The sequence below is a fragment of the Pseudophryne corroboree genome, chromosome 1 (genome assembly GCF_028390025.1).
Source record: "Pseudophryne corroboree isolate aPseCor3 chromosome 1, aPseCor3.hap2, whole genome shotgun sequence".
NCBI classification, from domain to species: Eukaryota; Metazoa; Chordata; class Amphibia; order Anura; family Myobatrachidae; genus Pseudophryne; species Pseudophryne corroboree.
Window position 1 is genome coordinate 616,110,428 of NC_086444.1, and position 25,463 is coordinate 616,135,890.

At 46.1% G+C, this 25,463-nt stretch overlaps 1 protein-coding gene across 6 annotated transcripts in view; it reads right to left on the minus strand.

The window, feature by feature from the left end:
* The window catches only part of FCHO1 (FCH and mu domain containing endocytic adaptor 1), a 325,680-nt gene that overhangs the window by 294,501 nt on the left and 5,716 nt on the right, over window positions 1-25,463 (minus strand). For 4 of the 6 annotated variants that reach the window (XM_063914421.1, XM_063914420.1, XM_063914425.1 and 1 more), the window contains one exon: window positions 24,134-24,199. In XM_063914421.1, the coding sequence (XP_063770491.1) occupies window positions 24,134-24,169 (36 nt within the window). In that variant the 5' untranslated portion in view covers window positions 24,170-24,199. Of the gene's footprint in view, window positions 1-19,607; window positions 19,705-24,133; window positions 24,203-25,463 lie in introns of those variants that run through there. The other 2 variants (XM_063914422.1, XM_063914423.1) reach the window with 2 other exon arrangements.

The window sequence follows — 25,463 nt, forward strand, 5'->3', positions numbered from 1 at the left end:
CGGAAGTATCGAAGGCATAGAACCTTATGAACGTGTTCACTGAGGACCACGTACCCGCCTTGAACAATTGTTCAAGGGTCACACCATGGCGGGCCGCCCAAGAAGGTCCAACAGACCGAGTAGAATGGGCTTTGATGGTAGCAGGAGCTGGAAGGCCAGCTTGTACATAAGCATGTGCAATCACCATTCTAATCCATCTGGCCAAGGTCTGCTTGTTAGCAGGTCAGCCACGTTTGTGAAAACCAAAACAGTACAAAGAGCGAATCAGACTTCCTAATGAAGGCTATCCTCTTCACATAGATACGGAGAGCCCGTACCACATCCAAAGACCTCTCTTTGGAAGACAATTCAGGAGAGACAAAGGCCGGAACCACAATCTCCTGGTTAAGGCGGAAAGAAGACACCACCTTAGGTAGATAACCAGGGCGCGGTCTAAGAACCGCCCGGTCACGGTGAAAAATCAGATAGGGGGACCTACAAGACAAGGCACCCAAATCTGATACCCGTCTAGCAGAGGCAATAGCCAGCAGAAACAAGACCTTAAGAAAAAGCCACTTACGGTCCGCAGATTCAAGAAGTTCAAACGGAGACTCTTGCAAGGCCTCCAGAACCACCGACAAATCCCAAGGAGCCACAGGTGGGATATAGGGAGGTTGAATCTGTAAAACACCCTGAGTGAATGTATGAACATCAGACAGAGTCGCAATTATTCTTTGAAACCATACCGACAAGGAATAAATATGAACCTTGAGGGAGGCCAGCCGAAGGCCCAAGTCCAGGCCCTGTTGTAGGAAGGCCGAAAATTAGGCCGTACTAAAACTTGTAAACGACATGATTGTTAGATGCGCACCAATTAAAGTAAGAATTCCAGACCCTATGGTAAATCCGAGCAGAAGCCGGCTTACGGGCCTTAAACATAGTTTGAATGACAGCCTCAGAAAAACCTTTGGCCCTCAATACAGAAGCTTCAAGAGCCACGCCGTCAAAGCCAGCCGGGCCAGATCCTGGTAGACACAAGGGCCCTGAACAAGGAGGTCTGGTCATTGTGGAAGCAGCAGAGGACTCTCCAGCGGGAGACCCTGTAGGTCTGAGAACCAATGCTATTAGAAGTAGGATTCCTCCTTCTTGCTCGAACTTCCTCACTACTCTGGGCAGGAGTGACACCGGAGGGAACACGTACGGCAGCCGAAAGTTCCATGGAATTTTCAGTGCATCCATGAACGCCGCTTAAGTATCCCTTGTTCTTGCTCCGAAGACCGGAACCTTGTGATTGTGTCGAGACGCCATCAGGTCTACATATGGTAGACCCCACTTGTCCACTAGGAGTTGAAATACTTCGGGATGAAGGCTCCACTCTCCGGCGTGTACATCCTGACTACTGAGGAAGTCCGCTTCCCAGTTGAGGACCCCCGGAATGAACACTGCCGAGATAGCTGGCAGATGGCGTTCCGCCCACTGAAGAATCTTTGACACTTCCATCATTGCCATGCGGCTTCTAGTGCCGCCTTGATGATTTATGTACGTTACCGTGGTGGCGTTGTCCGACTGTACATGAGGCCTGTTCTGTAACAGATGCTGGGCCAGTTTCAGAGCATGGAACACTGCCCGCAATTCCAGAATGTTTATCGGGAGGAGACACTCCTCCCTGGTCCGCCGACCCTGAAGAGAGTGTTGCTCCAACACCGCGCCCCAACCCCTCAGACTGGCATCTGTCGTCAGGAAGACCCAGTTGGAGACCCCAGAAGGGACAACCCCTGCACAATTGTTGGTCCTGTAGCCACCAGCTCAGTGACAGACGAACCTCCGGCGATAAGATCATGCGAGACCTGATCCGGTGAGGCAGGCCGTCCCACTTGGCAAGAATCAGCTTCTGCAGAGAGCGGAAATTAAATTAAGTGTACTCTACCATGTTGAAAACAGACACCATGAGGCCTAGTATTTGCATCGCCGAGTGTATCGACACTCGCATGCGAGAGGGGAAGCATCGCATCCGGACCTGAAGTTTCAAGACTCTCTCCTGAGACAAGAACAGCCGCTGGTTGTGTGCGTGTCCAACAACGCCCTCAGGTGCACCATGCTCTGAGCTGGGACCAGGGATGATTTCTTGCAGTTGATGAGCCACCTGTGGACTTGCAGAAACTGGACAGTCAGATCCAGATGACGGAGGAGAACATCTGGGGAATTTGCCAGGATCAGCAAGACGTATAGATACAGTAGGATCCTGATACCCTGTCATCACCGCCATTACCATAGTGAAGATTTGCGGAGCCGTAGTCAGTCAAGGCCCATGATTTGATAATTGAGGTTGCCAATAGCAAACCGCAGTTATAGCTGATGCGACAGGGCAATAGGTATATGTAGGTAAGCATCCTGTATGTCCAGGGATACCACATAGTCCCCTGGCCCCAAAGCCAGGACAATAGAGCGACGGGTTTCCATACAAAACTTGGGAGACCCTCATAAACTTGTTCAAAGACGTGAGGTTGAGAATGGGCCGAGAGGAACCATTCGGTTTCAGGACTAGGAACAGCGTTGAATACTACCTCCTGCCTCTCCAAGCCAGAGGCACCGGCACTACCATTCCTGTGTCCAGGAGGGACTGAACAACCGAACAAAGAGTCTTTGCCTTTACCTAATCCGAAGGGATGTCTGTCATGCAGAAGTGATGAGGGGGGACGTTTCTAGAAGGATATGGCGTATCCGTGAGTGACGACTTCCTGTACCCAGGCGTCTGAAGTGGTCTTCAACTGTTTTGGAAGCAGGCTGACAGGCAGCCCAGGCACGTTTAGGTTTGGGCTTAGTGGATTTGGAAGTGCGAGCCTGTATCGGGTACGCCGGACCCTTTGCCTAACCTGGAGGTCGAAAGGAACGAAAGGAAGTACTCTTAGCCTTCGGAGCCGAAGGAGTAGTACTAGGCAGACAGGCAGTCTTAGCAGATGCTAAATCAGCAATGATCTTGTTGAGATCTTCCCCAAAAAGTATGTTTCCCTCAAAAGGGATCACCTCCAAGGCCTTTCTAGAATCCAGATCTACAGAGCAGGACCGCAACCAGGAGGATCCGGCGAGCCAGAATAGACGTAGTAGATGCTTTGGCCGCCAGGATACCTGCATCAGATGCTGCCTTCTAAATATAATGGGAGGCCGTAATAATATATAAAAGACACTGCCTAGCATTATCAGGAAAACTAGATGGTAGTTCCGTCTCAACTTCCTGAACCCAGGCCTCTATAGCTTTAGCAGCCGAAGAGGCCGCAATGGTAAGCCTATGCATAGCTCTGTCAAGAGTGTAAGTAGACTTCGAGCAACCCTCCACATGCTTATCCGTCGGTCCCCTCAGGGAGGTGACGGTAGTGACAGGCAGAGCAGATGAGACCACCAGACGCGCAACTTGTGAGTCCACCAGTGGCAGTGTTTCCTAATTGTTACTTAACTCTGCAGCGAGGGAATAACGAGCTAGCATCTTCGTAGACAAAGAAAACTTCTTACCCGGTTTTCCCAGGATTCCTAACTAATATCCTACCAAGTGGTCAGAATGAGGTAAAACCAACTTAGTAACCTTCTGATGTTTAAACTTATCTGGTTTCGCAGAGGTAGCTGGAAGCCCTTCATCATCATTGATTTGAAGTATCAGCTTGATAGCCTCCAAGCGGTCAGGAACATCCACCTGTGTCAGAAATTCCCCATCAGATGCATCTGCATCAGAGTCTGAAGCGCCATCTACATCGGATGAGGTATCCGAAACATGTGTGGATTGTGAGGAAGTAATGGCCCATTTAGATGACCCCCTGGTCTTAGGCGGGCGAGAGTCAGGATTTTGCTTAGCTAGTGACTGATGTAATTGCTGTAACTGAGAGAACAGAGTATCTACCCACTGCGGATTAACTGCAGGGACAATATGTGACTGTAATGGCACAGGAGGTCCCACAGGGGGTGCAAGTCTAATTACTAGCGTATTCAGTAAATTAGAGAAAACAGCCTAAGGTGGGTCTTGATTTGCCTCCGTTGCTGCAGACTGACCATGGGGTATAGAACCCCCAGTACCTGAACCCTCAGTTGCTACGTTTTCCTCCGAGAAATCCTTGGCATCAACACTGCATAGTGCAGGATCAGCCATGGATTTACCACCCTGTGTAGCAGACGTGATATGCAAGCGTAACCCTAGGGTGTAACAGTACAAGATAAGCAGACAAATTACCCGACAAAAATATCCTGTATGGTGTGACTGCATGGCAGAGCACGAACAGAGGATTTCTGAGGTAAAATGTGACTGAAAAACAGAGAAAATACAAAATACGTATATTCTGTGAAATACCAATATTATCTAATGACCCTAACGAACTAAGCCCCCTCAGGGTACAGAATATAGGGATAGCCATAGGTGTGAGATACACGAAATAGAGACCACAGAGAAGCCATTGGCACACACTCAGTCACATATACAATGCAGAAATTATTAGCAACAATAAAACTGCACTGGACCAGCAATACTAAGTAACTACACCACTGAGTAAAGCTATGTAGAGATATAGATAGATATTATATATAACAATGCACAGTAAAGACTGGCTGTATATCACAGGGTACTTGTACTAAATAACCCTGAATGTATGCACTTAAGTGTCCTGTAAATGCACAGCACTGATTAAGCAGGCGGCATTACAGAGGAGGCATTGCCCACCAGTCCCAGAGTCAGCGTAGCATGTGTGTAATGACGCCCAAACGCTGACAGGGAGTGAGGGAGACCGAGAGATGCAGCTCCAGGGCGGGAACATTTACTCTAAATGGCGCCCAGGGGCTACAGGTCAGAGCCTTATCCCCTTGCTGGACTTCACCACCGGGTACTGTGGGACATAATAAAACAGAGATTATATATATATATATATATTATATAAATATATATATATATATATATATATATATATATATATATATATATATATATATATATATATATATATATATATATATATATATATATATATATCTATATATATATATATCTATATCTATATCTATATCTATATCTATATATATATATATATAAGGGTCCACGCCTCAGAATGGCCACACCGGATCGCAATTTTCGGCAGTTCCCGCCAGGGGGACCCTCTTACCTCCTCCCTTGATGCGGCCACGCGATCCTGGAGAGCTGCAGCAAGTGTGTGTGCCCTAGGTGAAGAACCGGAGTCTCCACTGTATGTACCCTGCAACCAGGGACGCGGGAGTATACAGCACCGCCGGGGGAGTTGATGGAGCTGCAGCAGGAGATGTCAAAATGCCATCTAGCACTAAGAGTGCCTCTGCTGCAGCCCTTGAAGTCTATCTTCTTTTAAAAAAAGCTATTTTCAGAGCTGCTCCTGTTAGTGTCCTGCCTGCAGGGCACCAACTTACAAACTGAGCTCCTGTGCACGGAGGCGGGGTTATAGAGGAGGCGGCGCTGAGCATCTTGGGAACAGTCAAAGCTTTTAGCCTGTTGGTGCCTCAGATCAAGATCCTATTCTACACCCCGATGTTATTCCCTGTGGAACCCCAGTGTACCCCACTGCAGAAATGATATATTAATGTACAAACATCTGCAGGAAGTTCAGAAAACTGAATACTGTGAAAAAACATTGGTACACAAAATAAATGTACCAAAAAAAAAAAAAAAAAAAACACAATAGTTAGAAAGAGCTGTACATACTGTACATGTAACAGTAAGGGGCCCCATACACTACAATGATTTTGTACAAATTCATGCAATTTCGAGCCGATATATCGGATGAAGTGTCAAATCATATGTGTTTTTCATCCGATCCGATGCGCAGTCCCGTGAGTGTCAGATCAGATCCCCAAGGTCACAAGTGCTGCACTCATGATATATCGTAATCGTATGGAAAAAGTGTGTTTTTTTTTGTGCCTGCAATATATTGCATGCAATATATCATAAGTAGTTTGACTGCCATTCTCAGGACACACCCATTAGCTAAGATGCAGCAGCAGAAGGAGAGTGCATCGGATATATCCGATTTGATTGGATTTCATTGCCCCAAGTATGTATTTAATCCACACTGACCACCAATATCACTGTCCACCAATGTAATCACACTGTCCACCAATGTATATCAAAACCAGCCTCGCTAATCACAGAGCAGCAGTGTGTACAGGGCTAAAATGGCTGCTGCTATTTATATGCCTATTTGGGCCAGCCCCCCTAGCACCCTAATCCAGCACATCAGATAGATTTTATGGTACATGTGAATGCATTGCGATAAATCGCATGCGATATGTCGCCGCATGACCTATCGCATGCAAAAATAGCCACACATGTACCAAATCGTATGGAACCACTCCTGAGAAGCTCCCGGGAGAGTTCAAGGGAAACTGCATCCGATTTGTGGTTCAGATAAATCATTGTAGTGTATGGGGCCCTTAACGTCTAGCAGTGGGATAATCTTGTTAATAATGGCATAATTTCTTTAGAGCACAAAGCTGAGGCATAAACATAGGGAGAGGGGAATGATGCAGCAGCAAAAATAAGAATTTACTTACCGATAATTCTATTTCTCGGAGTCCGTAGTGGATGCTGGGGTTCCTGAAAGGACCAGGGGGAATAGCGGCTCCGCAGGAGACCGGGCACAAAAAGTAAAGCTTTAGGATCAGGTGGTGTGCACTGGCTCCTCCCCCTATGACCCTCCTCCAAGCCTCAGTTAGGATACTGTGCCCGGACGAGCGTACACAATAAGGAAGGATTTTGAATCCCGGGTAAGACTCATACCAGCCACACCAATCACACTGTACAACCTGTGATCTGAACCCAGTTAACAGTAAGATAACAGCGGAGCCTCTGAAAAGATGGCTCACAACAATAATAACCCGATTTTTGTAACTATGTACAAGTATTGCAGATAATCCGCACTTGGGATGGGCGCCCAGCATCCACTACGGACTCCGAGAAATAGAATTATCGGTAAGTAAATTCTTATTTTCTCTATCGTCCTAGTGGATGCTGGGGTTCCTGAAAGGACCATGGGGATTATACCAAAGCTCCCAAACGGGCGGGAGAGTGCGGATGACTCTGCAGCACCGAATGAGAGAACTCCAGGTCCTCCTTAGCCAGGGTATCAAATTTGTAGGATTTTACAAACGTGTTTGCCCCTGACTAAGTAGCCGCTCGGCAAAGTTGTAAAGCCGAGACCCCTCGGGCAGCCGCCCAAGATGAGCCCACCTTCCTTGTGGAATGGGCATTTACATATTTTGGCTGTGGCAGGCCTGCCACAGAATGTGCAAGCTGAATTGTATTACACATCCAACTAGCAATAGTCTGCTTAGAAGCAAGAGCACCCAGTTTGTTGGGTGCATACAGGATAACAGCAAGTCAGTTTTCCTGACTCCAGCCGTCCTGGAACCTATATTTTCAGGGCCCTGACAACATCTAGCAACTTGGAGTCCTCCAAGTCCTTAGTAGGCGCAAGGCACCACAATAAGCTGGTTCAAATGGACAAACAGATATGGGCTTTTTTGAGAAAAAAAAAAAACCCACCAATTTGACACTCGCCTGGCCCAGGTCAGGGCCAAGAGCATGGTCACTTTTCATGTGAGATGCTTCAAATCCACAGATTTGACTGGTTGTAAACCAATGTGATTTGAGGAATCCCAGAACTACGTTGAGATCCCACAGTGCCACTGGAGGCACAAAAGGGGGTTGTATATGCAATACTCCCTTGACAAACTTCTGGACTTCAGGAACTGAAGCCAATTCTTTCTGGAAGAAAATCGACAGGGCCGAAATTTGAACCTTAATGGACCCCAATTTGAGGCCCATAGACACTCCTGTTTGCAGGAAATGCAGGAATCGACCGAGTTGAAATTTCTTCGTGGGGCCTTCCTGGCCTCACACCACGCAACATATTTTCGCCCCATGTGGTGATAATGTTGTGCGGTCACCTCCTTCCTGGCTTTGACCAGGGTAGGAATGACCTCTTCCGGAATGCCTTTTTCCCTTAGGATCCGGCGTTCCACCGCCATGCCGTCAAACGCAGCTGCGGTAAATCTTGGAACAGACATGGTACTTGCTGAAGCAAGTCCCTTCTTAGCGGCAGAGGCCATAAGTCCTCTGTGAGCATCTCTTGAAGTTCCGGGTACCAAGTCCTTCTTGGCCAATCCGGAGCCATGAGTATAGTTCTTACTCCTCTACGTCTTATAATTCTCAGTACCTTAGGTATGAGAAGCAGAGGAGGGAACACATACACCGACTGGTACACCCACGGTGTTACCAGAACGTCCACAGCTATTGCCTGAGGGTCTCTTGACCTGGCGCAATACCTGTCCCGTTTTTTGTTCAGACGGGACGCCATCATGTCCACCTTTGGTATTTCCCAACGGTTCACAATCATATGGAAAACTTCCCGATGAAGTTTCCACTCTCCCGGGTGGAGGTCGTGCCTGCTGAGGAAGTCTGCTTCCCAGTTTCCATTCCCGGAATGAAACACTGCTGACAGTGCTATCACATGATTTTCCGCCCAGCGAAAAGTCCTTGCAGTTTTTGCCATTGCCCTCCTGCTTCTTGTGCCGCCCTGTCTGTTTACGTGGGCGACTGCCGTGATGTTTTTCCCACTGGATCAATACCGGCTGACCTTGAAGCAGAGGTCTTGCTAAGCTTAGAGCATTATAAAATTACCCTTAGCTCCAGTATATTTATGTGGAGAAAAATCTCCAGACTTGATCACACTCCCTGGAAATTTTTTCCTTGTGTGACTGCTCCCCAGCCTCTCGGGCTGGCCTCCGTGGTCACCAGCATCCAATCCTGAATGCCGAATCTGCGGCCCTCTAGAAGATGAGCACTCTGTAACCACCACAGGAGAGACACCCTTGTCCTTGGATATAGGGTTATCCGCTGATGCATCTGAAGATGCGATCCGGACCATTTGTCCAGCAGATCCCACTGAAAAGTTCTTGCGTGAAATCTGCCGAATGGAATTGCTTCGTAGGAAGCCTCTTTTCCTGGTTTTAGGAGGTTCCTGACTAGCTCGGATAACTCCCTGGCTTTCTCTCCCGGGAGAAACACCTTTTTCTGGACTGTGTCCAGAATCATCCCTAGGCACAGCAGACGTGTCGTCGGGAACAGCTGCGATTTTGGAATATTTAGAATCCACCCGTGCTGTTGTAGCAGTATCCGAGATAGTGCTACTCCGACCTCCAACTGTTCCCTGGACTTTGCCCTTATCAGGAGATCGTCCAAGTAAGGGATAATTAAGACGCCTTTTCTTTGAAGAAGAATCATCATTTCGGCCATTACCTTGGTAAAGACCCGGGGTGCCGTGGACAATCCAAACGGCAGCGTCTGAAACTGATAGTGACAGTTCTGTACCACGAACCTGAAGTACCCTTAGTGAGAAGGGCAAATTTGGGACATGGAGGTAAGCATCCCTGATGTCCCGGGACACTATATAGTCCCCTTCTTCCTGGTTCGTTATCACTGCTCTGAGTGACTCCATCTTGATTTGAACCCTTGTAAGTGTTCAAATTTTTTTAGATTTAGAATAGGTCTCACCTAGCCTTCTGGCTTCAGTACCACAATATAGTGTGGAATAATACCCCTTTCCTTGTTGTAGGAGGGGTAATTTGATTATCACCTGCTGGGAATACAGCTTGTGAATTGTTTCCCATACTGCCTCCTTGTCGGAGGGAGACCTTGGTAAAGCAGACTTCAGGAGCCTGCGAGGGGGAAACGTCTCGACATTCCAATCTGTACCCCTGGGATACTACTTGTAGGATCCAGGGGTCCTGTACGGTCCCAGCGTCATGCTGAGAGCTTGGCAGAAGCGGTGGAAGGCTTCTGTTCCTGGGAATGGGCTGCCTGCTGCAGTCTTCTTCCCTTTCCTCTATCCCTGGGCAGATATGACTCTTATAGGGACGAAAGGACTGAGGCTGAAAAGACGGTGTCTTTTTCTGCAGAGATGTGACTTAGGGTAAAAACGGTGGATTTTCCAGCAGTTGCCGTGGCCACCAGGTCCGATGGACCGACCCCAAATAACTCCTCTTCCTTTATACGGCAATACACCTTTGTGCCGTTTGGAATCTGCATCACCTGACCACTGTCGTGTCCATAAACATCTTGTGGCAGATATGGACATCGCACTTACTCTTGATGCCAGAGTGCAAATATCCCTCTGTGCATCTCGTATATATAGAAATGCATCCTTTAAATGCTCTATAGTCAATAAAATACTGTCCCTGTCAAGGGTATCAATATTTTTAGTCAGGGAATCCGACCAAGCCACCCCAGCTCTGCACATCCAGGCTGAGGCGATCGCTGGTCGCAGTATAACACCAGTATGTGTGTATATACTTTTTATGATATTTTCCAGCCTCCTGTCAGCTGGCTCCTTGAGGACGGCCCTATCTATAGACGGTACCGCCACTTGTTTTGATAAGCGTGTGAGCGCCTTATCCACCCTAAGGGGTGTTTCCCAACGCGCCCTAACTTCTGGCGGGAAAGGGTATACCGCCAATAATTTTCTATCGGGGGGAACCCACGCATCATCACACACTTCCTTTAATTTATCTGATTCAGGAAAAACTACAGGTAGTTTTTTCACATCCCACATAATACCCTCTTTTGTGGTACTTGTAGTATCAGAAATATGTAACACCTCCTTCATTGCCCTTAACATGTAACGTGTGGCCCTAAAGGGAAATACGTTTGTTTCTTCACCGTCGACACTGAAATCAGTGTCCGTGTCTGTGTCTGTCGACCGACTGAGGTAAAAGGACGTTTTAACGCCCCTGACGGTGTTTGAGACGCCTGGACAGGTACTAATTTGTTTGCCAGCCGTCTCATGTCGCCAACCGACCTTGCAGCGTGTTGACATTATCACGTAATTCCATAAATAAGCCATCCATTCCGGTGTCGACTCCCTAGAGAGTGACATCACCATTACAGGCAATTTGCTCCGCCTCCTCACCAACATCGTCCTCATACATGTCGACACACACGTACCGACATATAGCACACACACACAGGGAATGCTCTGATAGAGGACAGGACCCCACTAGCCCCTTGGGGAGACAGAGGGAGAGTTTGCCAGCACACACCAAAGCGCTATATTTTACAGGGATAGCCTTATAATAAGTGCTCCCTTATAGCTGCTTTTATAAAATCACAATTTCGCCAAATTTTGCCCCCCCTCTCTTGATTTAACCCTGTTTCTGTAGTGCAGTGCAGGGGAGAGCCTGGGAGCCTTCCTGACCAGCGGAACTGTGTGAGGAAATGGCGCTGTGTGCTGAGGAGATAGGCCCCGCCCCTTTTTCGGCGGGCTCGTCTCCCGCTCTTTAACGGATTCTGGCAGGGGTTAAATATCTCCATATAGCCCCCGGAGGCTATATGTGAGGTATTTTATGCCAAAAAATAGGTTTACATTGCTTCCCAGGGCGCCCCCCCCCAGCGCCCTGCACCCTCAGTGACTGCCGTGTGAAGTGTGCTGAGAGCAATGGCGCACAGCTGCAGTGCTGTGCGCTACCTTAAGAAGACTGAGGAGTCTTCTTGCCGCCGATTCTGGACCTTCTTCTCTTTTCAGCATCTGCAAGGGGGCCGGCGGCGAGGCTCCGGTGACCATCCAGGCTGTACCTGTGATCGTCCCTCTGGAGCTAATGTCCAGTAGCCAAAGAAGCCAATCCATCCTGCACGCAGGTGAGTTCACTTCTTCTCCCCTAAGTCCCTCGATGCAGTGATCCTGTTGCCAGCAGGACTCACTGTAAAATAAAAAACCTAAGCTAAACTTTTCTAAGCAGCTCTTTAGGAGAGCCACCTAGATTGCACCCTTCTCGGCCGGGCACAAAAACCTAACTGAGGCTTGGAGGAGGGTCATAGGGGGAGGAGCCAGTGCACACCACCTGATCCTAAAGCTTTACTTTTTGTGCCCTGTCTCCTGCGGAGCCGCTATTCCCCCTGGTCCTTTCAGGAACCCCAGCATCCACTAGGACGATAGAGAAAACATAACGAACAGTATGTACATACAGATCAGGGGTTTTTAACCTGGGGTATTTTAAGAACTTCCTGTGATGAGGGGAAGGGCTGGACATCTAGGTAATAAAAAAAAAAAAAAAAAAAAAAAAAGACACCAAGAAAAATCCCATATATTACATCAGGACCAAGATAATAAAATGAAAAAAAAAAAATGTATCCCGTAAAAGAAAGCATGTGTGGACAATAGTTTTACTGTCAATTTTTATTTTTTTAATACACTTTATTATGCGAGAGCTTTGGGTCTTATTCAGGTTTGTTAGCAAAGCAAAAAAAGCACATTAATGAGCAAAACCATGTTGCACTGCAGGTGGGGCAGATATAACATGTGCAGAGAGAGTTAGATTTGGGTGGGTTATATTGTTTCTGTGCAGGGTAAATACTGGCTGCTTTATTTTTACACTGGAATTCAGATTTCAGTTTAAACACCCCACCCAAATCTAACTCATGTAACATCTGCCCCCCCCCCCTCCTGCAGTGCACATGGTTTTGGTCGATCGTGTGCTTTTTTGGTTTGCTAACAAACCTAAAAAAAGGCTTTATGTATGTACAATTCCTTCTATTATTCTTAGAAAACACTGTACCATTTCGTATGGCAATAGAGCCGCAGACGCAGAATATAGGCATGTCGCATATCATTTTAATCAGAGTCTGCCTATGCGTCCTATTGCGTAGCAATATGAATACGCTAAAGGAGTTGCACGGGACCTGTCCGTTCACTCACATCAGGAATCTTCCGCTATGTGGCGTATTGGGGCAAGATGTATGGGGACTCATTTGTATATGAATGACAAACATGGGGGCAGATGTATTAACCTGAAGGGATAAAGAAGTGATAAAGCAAAGATAAGCGCAAGGTGATAATGCACCAGCCAATCATTGCAGATTTGAAAAATGACAGGAGCTGATTGGCTGGTGTGTTATCACCTTGTACTTTATCCCTTCTTCAGGTTAATACATCTGCCCCATATTGCTTTGCAAATGTCAGAGGTACAAATAGTGCAGATGGGCTGCCAGGGGGGGAAATATTGTGGAGAACCCCTGTTGTAGATGGATAGGGTAACAATTCAGAACCATAATGTTTGACTTTTCCTAAAACAAACTGAGATTAACAAATCCATGACCAAGAACTAAAGTGAAGTCTTCCCAAATAGTTCTTTGGCCATGTCTAACTAAATCCACAACTTACACAGTCACACAGTCAAAGCTGAAGCTGCTATCACAAGCCTTCCGTAACATAGATTTGTAATGGCAAATATAACCATGTCACAATTCTGAATATTTTTATTAACAGGTTAAACTTCTACAGTAACAGGCAGATGTGAAGAACAAACATCAGAAAATAATTAGAGATGAGCGCCTGAAATTTTTCGGGTTTTGTGTTTTGGTTTTGGGTTCGGTTCCGCGGCCGTGTTTTGGGTTCGAACGCGTTTTGGCAAAACCTCACCGAATTTTTTTTGTCGGATTCGGGTGTGTTTTGGATTCGGGTGTTTTTTTCAAAAAACACTAAAAAACAGCTTAAATCATAGAATTTGGGGGTCATTTTGATCCCAAAGTATTATTAACCTCAAAAACCACAATTTACACTCATTTTCAGTCTATTCTGAATACCTCACACCTCACAATATTATTTTTAGTCCTAAAATTTGCACCGAGGTCGCTGTGTGAGTAAGATAAGCGACCCTAGTGGCCGACACAAACACCGGGCCCATCTAGGAGTGGCACTGCAGTGTCACGCAGGATGTCCCTTCCAAAAAACCCTCCCCAAACAGCACATGACGCAAAGAAAAAAAGAGGCGCAATGAGGTAGCTGTGTGAGTAAGATTAGCGACCCTAGTGGCCGACACAAACACCGGGCCCATCTAGGAGTGGCACTGCAGTGTCACGCAGGATGTCCCTTCCAAAAAACCCTCCCCAATCAGCACATGATGCAAAGAAAAAGAAAAGAAAAAAAGAGGTGCAAGATGGAATTGTCCTTGGGCCCTCCCACCCACCCTTATGTTGTATAAACAAAACAGGACATGCACACTTTAACCAACCCATCATTTCAGTGACAGGGTCTGCCACACGACTGTGACTGATATGACGGGTTGGTTTGGACCCCCCCCCAAAAAAGAAGCAATTAATCTCTCCTTGCACAAACTGGCTCTACAGAGGCAAGATGTCCACCTCATCTTCACCCTCCGATATATCACCGTGTACATCCCCCTCCTCACAGATTATCAATTCGTCCCCACTGGAATCCACCATCTCAGCTCCCTGTGTACTTTGTGGAGGCAATTGCTGCTGGTCAATGTCTCCGCGGAGGAATTGATTATAATTCATTTTAATGAACATCATCTTCTCCACATTTTCTGGATGTAACCTCGTACGCCGATTGCTGACAAGGTGAGCGGCGGCACTAAACACTCTTTCGGAGTACACACTTGTGGGAGGGCAACTTAGGTAGAATAAAGCCAGTTTGTGCAAGGGCCTCCAAATTGCCTCTTTTTCCTGCCAGTATAAGTACGGACTGTGTGACGTGCCTACTTGGATGCGGTCACTCATATAATCCTCCACCATTCTATCAATGTTGAGAGAATCATATGCAGTGACAGTAGACGACATGTCCGTAATCGTTGTCAGGTCCTTCAGTCCGGACCAGATGTCAGCATCAGCAGTCGCTCCAGACTGCCCTGCATCACCGCCAGCGGGTGGGCTCGGAATTCTGAGCCTTTTCCTCGCACCCCCAGTTGCGGGAGAATGTGAAGGAGGAGATGTTGACAGGTCGCGTTCCGCTTGACTTGACAATTTTGTCACCAGCAGGTCTTTCAACCCCAGCAGACCTGTGTCTGCCGGAAAGAGAGATCCAAGGTAGGCTTTAAATCTAGGATCGAGCACGGTGGCCAAAATGTAGTGCTCTGATTTCAACAGATTGACCACCCGTGAATCCTTGTTAAGCGAATTAAGGGCTGCATCCACAAGTCCCACATGCCTAGCGGAATCGCTCCCTTTTAGCTCCTTCTTCAATGCCTCCAGCTTCTTCTGCAAAAGCCTGATGAGGGGAATGACCTGACTCAGGCTGGCAGTGTCTGAACTGACTTCACGTGTGGCAAGTTCAAAGGGCATCAGAACCTTGCACAACGTTGAAATCATTCTCCACTGCACTTGAGACAGGTGCATTCCACCTACTATATCGTGCTCAATTGTATAGGCTTGAATGGCCTTTTGCTGCTCCTCCAACCTCTGAAGCATATAGAGGGTTGAATTCCACCTCGTTACCACTTCTTGCTTCAGATGATGGCAGGGCAGGTTCAGTAGTTTTTGGTGGTGCTCCAGTCTTCTGTACGTGGTGCCTGTACGCCGAAAGTGTCCCGCAATTTTTCTGGCCACCGACAGCATCTCTTGCACGCCCCTGTCGTTTTTTAAAAAATTCTGCACCACCAAATTCAAGGTATGTGCAAAACATGGGACGTGCTGGAATTTGCCCATATTTAATGCACACACAATATTGCTGGCGTTGTCCGATGCCACAAATCCACAGGAGAGTCCAATTGGGGTAAGCCATTCCGCGATGATCTTCCTCAGTTGCCGTAAGAGGTTTTCAGCTGTGTGCGTATTCTGGAAAGCGGTGATACAAAGCGTAGCCTGCCTAGGAAAGAGTTGGCGTTTGCGAGATGCTGCTACTGGTGCCGCCGCTGCTGTTCTTGCGGCGGGAGTCCATACATCTACCCAGTGGGCTGTCACAGTCATATAGTCCTGACCCTGCCCTGCTCCACTTGTCCACATGTCCGTGGTTAAGTGGACATTGGGTACAACTGCATTTTTTAGGACACTGGTGAGTCTTTTTCTGACGTCCGTGTACATTCTCGGTATCGCCTGCCTAGAGAAGTGGAACCTAGATGGTATTTGGTAACGGGGGCACACTGCCTCAATAAATTGTCTAGTTCCCTGTGAACTAACGGCGGATACCGGACGCACGTCTAACACCAACATAGTTGTCAAGGACTCAGTTATCCGCTTTGCAGTAGGATGACTGCTGTGATATTTCATCTTCCTCGCAAAGGACTGTTGAACAGTCAATTGCTTACTGGAAGTAGTACAAGTGGGCTTACGACTTCCCCTCTGGGATGACCATCGACTCCCAGCGGCAACAACAGCAGCGCCAGCAGCAGTAGGCGTTACACGCAAGGATGCATCGGAGGAATCCCAGGCAGGAGAGGACTCGTCAGAATTGCCAGTGACATGGCCTGCAGGACTATTGGCATTCCTGGGGAAGGAGGAAATTGACACTGAGGGAGTTGGTGGGGTGGTTTGCGTGAGCTTGGTTACAAGAGGAAGGGATTTACTGGTCAGTGGACTGCTTCCGCTGTCACCCAAAGTTTTTGAACTTGTCACTGACTTATTATGAATGCGCTGCAGGTGACGTATAAGGGAGGATGTTCCGAGGTGGTTAACGTCCTTACCCCTACTTATTACAGCTTGACAAAGGGAACACACGGCTTGACACCTGTTGTCCGCATTTCTGGTGAAATACCTCCACACCGAAGAGCTGATTTTTTTGGTATTTTCACCTGGCATGTCAACGGCCATATTCCTCCCACGGACAACAGGTGTCTCCCCGGGTGCCTGACTTAAACAAACCACCTCACCATCAGAATCCTCCTGGTCAATTTCCTCCCCAGCGCCAGCAACACCCATATCCTCCTCATCCTGGTGTACTTCAACACTGACATCTTCAATCTGACTATCAGGAACTGGACTGCGGGTGCTCCTTCCAGCACTTGCAGGGGGCGTGCAAATGGTGGAAGGCGCATGCTCTTCACGTCCAGTGTTGGGAAGGTCAGGCATCGCAACCGACACAATTGGACTCTCCTTGTGGATTTGGGATTTCGAAGAATGCACAGTTCTTTGCTGTGCTGCTTTTGCCAGCTTGAGTCTTTTCATTTTTCTAGCGAGAGGCTGAGTGCTTCCATCCTCATGTGAAGCTGAACCACTAGCCATGAACATAGGCCAGGGCCTCAGCCGTTCCTTGCCACTCCGTGTGGTAAATGGCATATTGGCAAGTTTACGCTTCTCCTCCGACAATTTTATTTTAGGTTTTGGAGTCCTTTTTTTACTGATATTTGGTGTTTTGGATTTGACATGCTCTGTACTATGACATTGGGCATCGGCCTTGGCAGACGACGTTGCTGGCATTTCATCGTCTCGGCCATGACTAGTGGCAGCAGCTTCAGCACGAGGTGGAAGTGGATCTTGATCTTTCCCTAATTTTGGAACCTCAACATTTTTGTTCTCCATATTTTAATAGGCACAACTAAAAGGCACCTCAGGTAAACAATGGAGATGGATGGATTGGATACTAGTATACAATTATGGACGGGCTGCCGAGTGCCGACACAGAGGTAGCCACAGCCGTGAACTACCGCACTGTACTGTGTCTGCTGCTAATATATAGACTGGTTGATAAAGAGATAGTATACTCGTAACTAGTATGTATGTATAAAGAAAGAAAAAAAAACCACGGTTAGGTGGTATATACAATTATGGACGGGCTGCCGAGTGCCGACACAGAGGTAGCCACAGCCGTGAACTACCGCACTGTACTGTGTCTGCTGCTAATATATAGACTGGTTGATAAAGAGATAGTATACTACTAATATTATATATACTGGTGGTCAGGTCACTGGTCACTAGTCACACTGGCAGTGGCACTCCTGCAGCAAAAGTGTGCACTGTTTAATTTTAATATAATATTATGTACTCCTGGCTCCTGCTATAACCTATAACTGGCACTGCAGTAGTGCTCCCCAGTCTCCCCCACAATTATAAGCTGTGTGAGCTGAGCAGTCAGACAGATATATAATATATATAGATGATGCAGCACACTGGCCTGAGCCTGAGCAGTGCACACAGATATGGTATGTGACTGACTGAGTCACTGTGTGTATCGCTTTTTTCAGGCAGAGAACGGATATATTAAATAAACTGCACTGTGTGTCTGGTGGTCACTCACTATATAATATATTATGTACTCCTGGCTCCTGCTATAACCTATAACTGGCACTGCAGTAGTGCTCCCCAGTCTCCCCCACAATTATAAGCTGTGTGAGCTGAGCAGTCAGACAGATATATATAATATTATATATAGATAATAGATGATGCAGCACACTGGCCTGAGCCTGAGCAGTGCACACAGATATGGTATGTGACTGAGTCACTGTGTGCCGTGTATCGCTTTTTTCAGGCAGAGAACGGATTATAAATAAAACTGGTGGTCACTATCAGCAAAACTCTGCACTGTACTGAGTACTCCTAATGCTCCCCAAAATTAGTAAATCAAGTGTCTCTCTAATCTATTCTAAACGGAGAGGACGCCAGCCACGTCCTCTCCCTATCAATCTCAATGCACGTGTGAAAATGGCGGCGACGCGCGGCTCCTTATATAGAATCCGAGTCTCGCGATAGAATCCGAGCCTCGCGAGAATCCGACAGCGTCATGATGACGTTCGGGCGCGCTCGGGTTAACCGAGCAAGGCGGGAAGATCCGAGTCGCTCGGACCCGTGAAAAAAAACATGAAGTTCTGGCGGGTTCGGATTCAGAGAAACCGAACCCGCTCATCTCTAAAAATAATACAAAGTATCTTTACGTTTAAGGGTTCATAGCCTGCCCATCAAAAGAACAGCAGGTAGAACAAGTGGTTACTATTTACAGAAAAAGGGTTAACCATTCAGTATAATGATGAACTATGGTCATGGGTGTAGAAGGGTTCTGGAATTAGGTTCTGTGCATGGCTATCATTAAGTTCCGGAGACATCTGGATACACAGGAAGTAGGAAATCAAATTAGCAGAGGTCTGGCACGTTATGTAAAAGAATGGGTGACATTCAATGCTACCAACACAAAAGAACAAAAACTGCAATAGTATCCTGGTATAGTATAACTATTAGAGAAAACATACACGTATGCACCATATTAACTATTTACATTCATGTAATACAATAAATTAATCTACCTCTTTTACATTTACAGCTGTCCATATCTTTGGGAATACGCTTAGCCTAACCTTTTTATTCAATTGTTGGTGATAAAAGTATATTCATGGGCTTTGAAAAAGTAGCTTGCCCTATTCCAAGTATTCCCAGTATTCTATTAATGATTGGTTTTAAACCTCACCACTACTAAAAATATTTAGCAGTATGAAGAAACAGCTTGCTGCCTCCACCCTCGCCCCACTCACCCCCACTAGTTTCAGTACTTGACAAGAGATTAGCGAGGCGTCTGAGGGAGGTATATAAATAACAGACATACATCTCTGAGTAAGCAAGTGGGAGAGAATACATAAATAAACATATACAATGCATCATTTAAAAATACTCATAAAGCACAAAAGGCACACTTTCACATATAACGAAAAACCTGAAAAGGTTGTGTTTTAAAAATTATTTTTTTTTAGTTGATGAAGACAGGGTAATAACTGCTAGCATAATAATAATAATACATAGAAGATAGGTGAAATAATGATGTAAAGTGAAGGCAGGTAATAGAAAATAAAAATATGGAAGTCAGTGAGGGACAGTAATTGAGTTAAATAGAACATTCATATACTAAATCAATTCATACCCAGAAATGGTCCCCGAAATAAGACATCTTGGACGCTAGAGATTGAGGTAAGCTAGTGGCCTCCACAGTCAGCACAGGTTAATCAGCAGCCTCTGAGCTGAAAGGACATTAGGATGAGTAGAGACAACAGGAGAACTGTATGTGTATTCATATACAAGAGAAAGGCGGGGGAGACAGGAAGAGAAGAATGAAAAGGAGATCATTTTGGTGGATGCAGAGTAGATATTAAGGAGACAGAGTGGGTAGCAAAAGTGAGTGAGGACATTAAAGAAGTGAAAGCACACAAGGCAAGGGAGAGACAAAGAAACACTTTGTATGGATCAGAGAAGGAAACAGGCTGTGTACACCTCTGTAGAAATATCAAACTAGGTTACACCTGGATGTTACAATTTAGGCTTGGCGACAATAGTATGTAGACAAATATACAATCACAAAATATTAGTCTTCTAACAGCTTTTGTGAAGATGATTCTTTCTTGCCACAACTGTGACACCCACAAAGGGCAAGCAATAAAGGAAGTAAGCATTTATGATGGGAAGTAATGAATGGCGCAGGGATTACAGACAAGGAAATCCAGGGAAAGGCATAGGATAGAAAAGGAAATAAACAAACAAAAAAAATATTTTTTTTTAAATAACTGGAAGCCATTTTTTTTCTAAACAATGGACAATAACATTTTGTTTCTTTGCACCAGTTAGCAGAAACATCCTTAGTAAAGATATCAATAGCTATTTCCCTCTAGATTGTAAGCTTGCGAGCAGGGCCTTCCTACCGCTATGTCTGTCTTTGCCCTGTTTTGTTCTATAACTGTTGTTCTAATTGTAAAGCGCAACGGAATATGCTGCGCTATATAAGAAACTGCTAATAACTATATTATAGAAGACAACCATATGCCTTTTTGGTCTCCAATATTTCTTAAGCATTCCACGTATGTGCCATTTACTTGCATTAATACTTATATATACCCTGTTATTCTGTTTTTCCCATCTATGGGACATATTTAATTAAGTGCAAGATAACAAAAATCTCGCATCTACTGGGGGGTTTTTTAGATTTTGGATGGCAAGGGATTTTTTTTCCTGCAGCGCCAGAACATTACCAATTTTTACTAAAAATCAAAAATTTTAAGAAAAATGGTCGGGAATTGCTCTGGAGCTGCTGCTGCAACACCCCCCTCCGCCCCATGACTAATAAAGCAATTGGAAGTTTAAAAATGGTTTAATTAGTTAAATTAAGGGCTGCATGGATGGTGTAATGGTTAGCATTACTACCACACAGCACTGAGTCATGGGTTCGATTCCTACCATGGCGCTAACTGTATGGAGTTTGTATGTTCTACCCGTGCTTGTTAACGCGTGTGCGTGTGTGTAGTAGGGAATATAGACTGTAAGCTCCACTAGGGCAGGGACGGACGTGAATGGCCAAACATTCTCTGTAAAGCACTGCAAAACATGTGTGTGCTAAATAAATAACTGGTAATAAATAATTACTCCATTTCCGAAGCACTGCCTCCTCCTAGAGGTCTTGTCTCCAGCGTCGCAGACAATGCAGACCGCATTCAGAGACCGACCAGGCACAGGACAGGCACTACCTCTAACCCCGCACACGCACACACACACACACACACACTACCCCTAAACCTGCACCAGCTCTCCACACCCACATTACACACACTCCCCGCATCGGGAAGCATGCTACCCACAAATAAATCCCCCTCCCCCCCAAGGGATTTCGCCCACAAAGTACCCTGCAACCAATTTTTTAAAATTGGATACTGCAGGTATCTGGAGCACACATACCCACTGTAATCCAAAATTGGTCGCGAGGTTCTCATAATTTTTTGTGAGAAAAAACCTGCGGCCAATTGGATATGGACATATGTACCTCTGTTCATCTGTCACCTATGAATGCCTCCCAACTATCAAATTTCAAAATGAAGAGTAATGAGAGAGAGCGAGGGCGCAAGGATTGTAACAATGAATACACACTGTAAGAAACATTGTGCGATATGGTTATTTCCAACTGAAATGGGTGACAATTGTTGAGTGTGCACACAGCACTTTTGCCCAACAGTCGGTGAAGAAACTGTATTTTTTGCACCCGATATACGGGGTCATTCTGAGTTGATCGCTCGCTAACAGTTTTTAGCAGCCATGCAAATGCATAGTCGCCACCCACGGGGGAGTGTATTTTCGCGTTGCAGAAGTGCGAACGCCTGTGCAGCCGAGCGGCTGCAAACACATTTTGTGCAAAACAAGACCAGCCCTGTAGTTACTTATCCTGCGTGATGATTGCTGCGACGAGTGACACGGTAATTACGTCAGATACCCGCCCAGCAAACGCCCGGCCACGCCTGCGTTTTTCCATACACTCCCAGAAAACGGTCAGTTGACACCCAGAAACGCCCTCTTCCTGTCAATCTCCTTGCGATCGGCTGTGCGATTGGAATCGTCGCTAGAACCAGTGCAAAACCACAAAGGACTTCGTACCCGTACACACGTGCGCATTGCGGTGCATACGCAGATTAGCAGTTTTTTTCACTGATCGCTACGCAGTGAACAATGGCAGCTAGCGATCAACTCAGAATGACCCCCATAGTGAAAGCTGTACTCATTATGTCGTTCACTTTGTTTTTGGTAACATTCAAGAAAGTGCAGTGTGTATGTACCTGGGCCAATTTCTGCTGTAAATTGTATGGAGATACTGATCATTGAGATTATTTTGAAGCAAAAGGATCATTTAGAACTACCGTATTTGCTGGCGTATAAGACGACTTTTTTGCCCTGAAAAACATGCCGCCAAGTGGGGGGGTCGTCTTATACGCCGGGTGCACTTCAGTTGGGATAGACATAGCTGCCATAGTGGCCTTCCGATACTCGCCCGGTGCCCATAGTGGCCTCCCGATGCCCACCCACCTCATTCTACATACCATCCAGTATCGCGCGGTATCCAGTGCGGCCGCGGCGGGTCATCAGCGTGGCCCGCCCCTTGTCTACGCAGAGCTCGCACATGCGGACTTGCGCACTAGTGCCAATTACAGGGAGATGCAGGGACTGGCCGGAGGCGCTGCAGTCGCGTTGTGGCCGTACAATGGTGACAATGACAGGTACTGTAATGGCACTCATGTGAAACCGGTAACAATAAATGCACACAGGGGTATACTTTTATACATTTTACAATCTGATGTTCTTTTACGTTTTATTTGGTGTGTGGAAGGTGTGCGGAAGAGGGGGTAGTCTTATACGGCGAGTATATAACAAACTCTATATTTTGAGTGGAAATGTTGGGGGTCGTCTTATACGCCCAGTCGTCTTATACGCCGGCAAATACGGTAACTGCTTATTGGGTAGTGTGTACACTGTGCATCAGCCATTTTTAGGATCGATGGAAGCCTGTCGGAATTGGTCAGTAGCCTATAGCGTAAGGTAAACAGGATATAGTGGGCAAGAAGAAGAAAAAAAAGATGTACAGAAAAAAATAAAATAATATGATATATACAGAATGACACACCGTAGGCCCATGCAAACAGATGTAAGTTTAGGAGCAGGCAGTAATCAGCACACAGAGCAGGATGTGGTTTAGGTGACAGAGTACATGAAAGTCTCTAACCATAATCAGCATATTTAAATATTATAGAGAAGTGAAACTGCATCTAATATGTATGCCAATTATTGGACACGACTGCGAATCAGTTCTCAGTGTTGCTCTAAAATGTTTAAATAAGACAAAGGCAATATAAAATGCAAGAAATAAATGCAGTAGATGGGGAAAGAGCATGTTAAAGAGTGCAACAGGATAGCAAAAACAAATAGGTAAAGTATAGTGCACGAGCAAAGGGGAAGGAAAAGTAGTGCTAATATAGAACTCTGATATGGGAGAGAGAAAGGTGATGGTGTTAAAGATAAAATGAAAATACCCTTTCTAAATGAAGCGTGAAATGCATATAGCAATATGGAAGAAGTTATACCCCTTTCAGACTACCAAAAATTTCCCAGGTTATTGCACATGAACGCACGTTAACCCGGGATTTTGCCTAGTGTGAAAGGGTCCTAAAGCAATATCCCGGGTCGAGTGTCCCGGCATTTCATTCCAGGTCGCGACCTGGGTTGAAGCCAGAATCGACTCGGAATGTGTGCAGTGTGAACGGGTAAGCCTGGTCAAGGCGACCCGGCGCCCATTCTGTGCATAGGAGGAGGCGGCGCTTGGAGAGGATCATCTCCAAGTGCTGCCTCCTATAGCATCAGCAGTTACGTCACCAACCCGGCAATATGCCAGGTCGGGCCGGACGCATGAAAGGGATCTCAAGCCGGGTTGCACCCGTGTACAAATTCCCAGGTGCGACCTGGCTGTGCCAGTCTGAAAGGGGTATAAGTTGTGTGATACAGGAAGAGAAGCAATGGTATATATTGGAATGACTGGTATGGAAACATCTGTTTCTATCAGAACAACTAACCTATGAAGACCTACTTCACCATCTTCTCCCAGGTGGAAGTATAATGTAAAAGGCTTAGCAGACAAGTACTCACAGTGTGCTGGTGTCTGCGTTGCTCTCTCAAAAACATCCTCCACTGAGATGAGTCTAAGGATGCTTACTGCAAGAAGACACCTTAGGGTTAGATTTCACTCCCTGAAGCCTGCCATGTGAAACCACTGTTACAGGAGTGGTAATAACTTTAGCAACAATAAAAAAAATTCAGGTTTGGTAAGTCACCACTATATTTTAAAATAAGAATTTACTTACCGATAATTCTATTTCTCGTAGTCCGTAGTGGATGCTGGGGACTCCGTCAGGACCATGGGGAATAGCGGGCTCCACAGGAGACAGGGCACATCTAAAAAAGCTTTTAGGTCACATGGTGTGTACTGGCTCCTCCCCCTATGACCCTCCTCCAAGCCTCAGTTAGGTACTGTGCCCGGACGAGCGTACACAATAAGGAAGGATCTTGAATCCCGGGTAAGACTCATACCAGCCACACCAATCACACCGTACAACTTGTGATCTGAACCCAGTTAACAGTATGATAACAAAACGAAGTAGCCTCCGAAAAGATGGCTCACAACAATAGTAATAACCCGATTTTTGTAACAATAACTATGTACAAGCATTGCAGACAATCCGCACTTGGGATGGGCGCCCAGCATCCACTACGGACTACGAGAAATAGAATTATCGGTAAGTAAATTCTTATTTTCTCTAACGTCCTAGTGGATGCTGGGGACTCCGTCAGGACCATGGGGATTATACCAAAGCTCCCAAACGGGCGGGAGAGTGCGGATGACTCTGCAGCACCGAATGAGAGAACTCCAGGTCCTCCTTAGCCAGAGTATCAAAATTTGTAAAATTTTACAAACGTGTTCTCCCCTGACCACGTAGCTGCTCGGCAAAGTTGTAATGCCGAGACTCCTCGGGCAGCCGCCCAGGATGAGCCCACCTTCCTTGTGGAATGGGCATCTACATATTTCGTCTGTGGCAGGCCTGCCACAGAATGTGCAAGCTGAATTGTACTACAAATCCAGCGTGCAATAGACTGCTTAGAAGCATGAGCACCCAGCTTGTTGGGTGTATACAGTATAAACAGCAAGTCAGACTTTCTGACTCCAGCCGTCCTAACTATATATATATATATATATATATATATATATATATATATATATATATATATATATATATATATATATATATATATATATTTTTAGGGCCCTGACCACGTCTAGTAACTTGGAGTCCTCCAAGTCCCTAGTAGCCGCAGGCACCACAAGAGGTTGTTTCAGGTGAAAACGCTGACACCCCTTTTTGAAGAAACTGGAGACGAGTCCCAGTTCTGTCCAGTTCAAATGGAAAATTTTAATATGGGC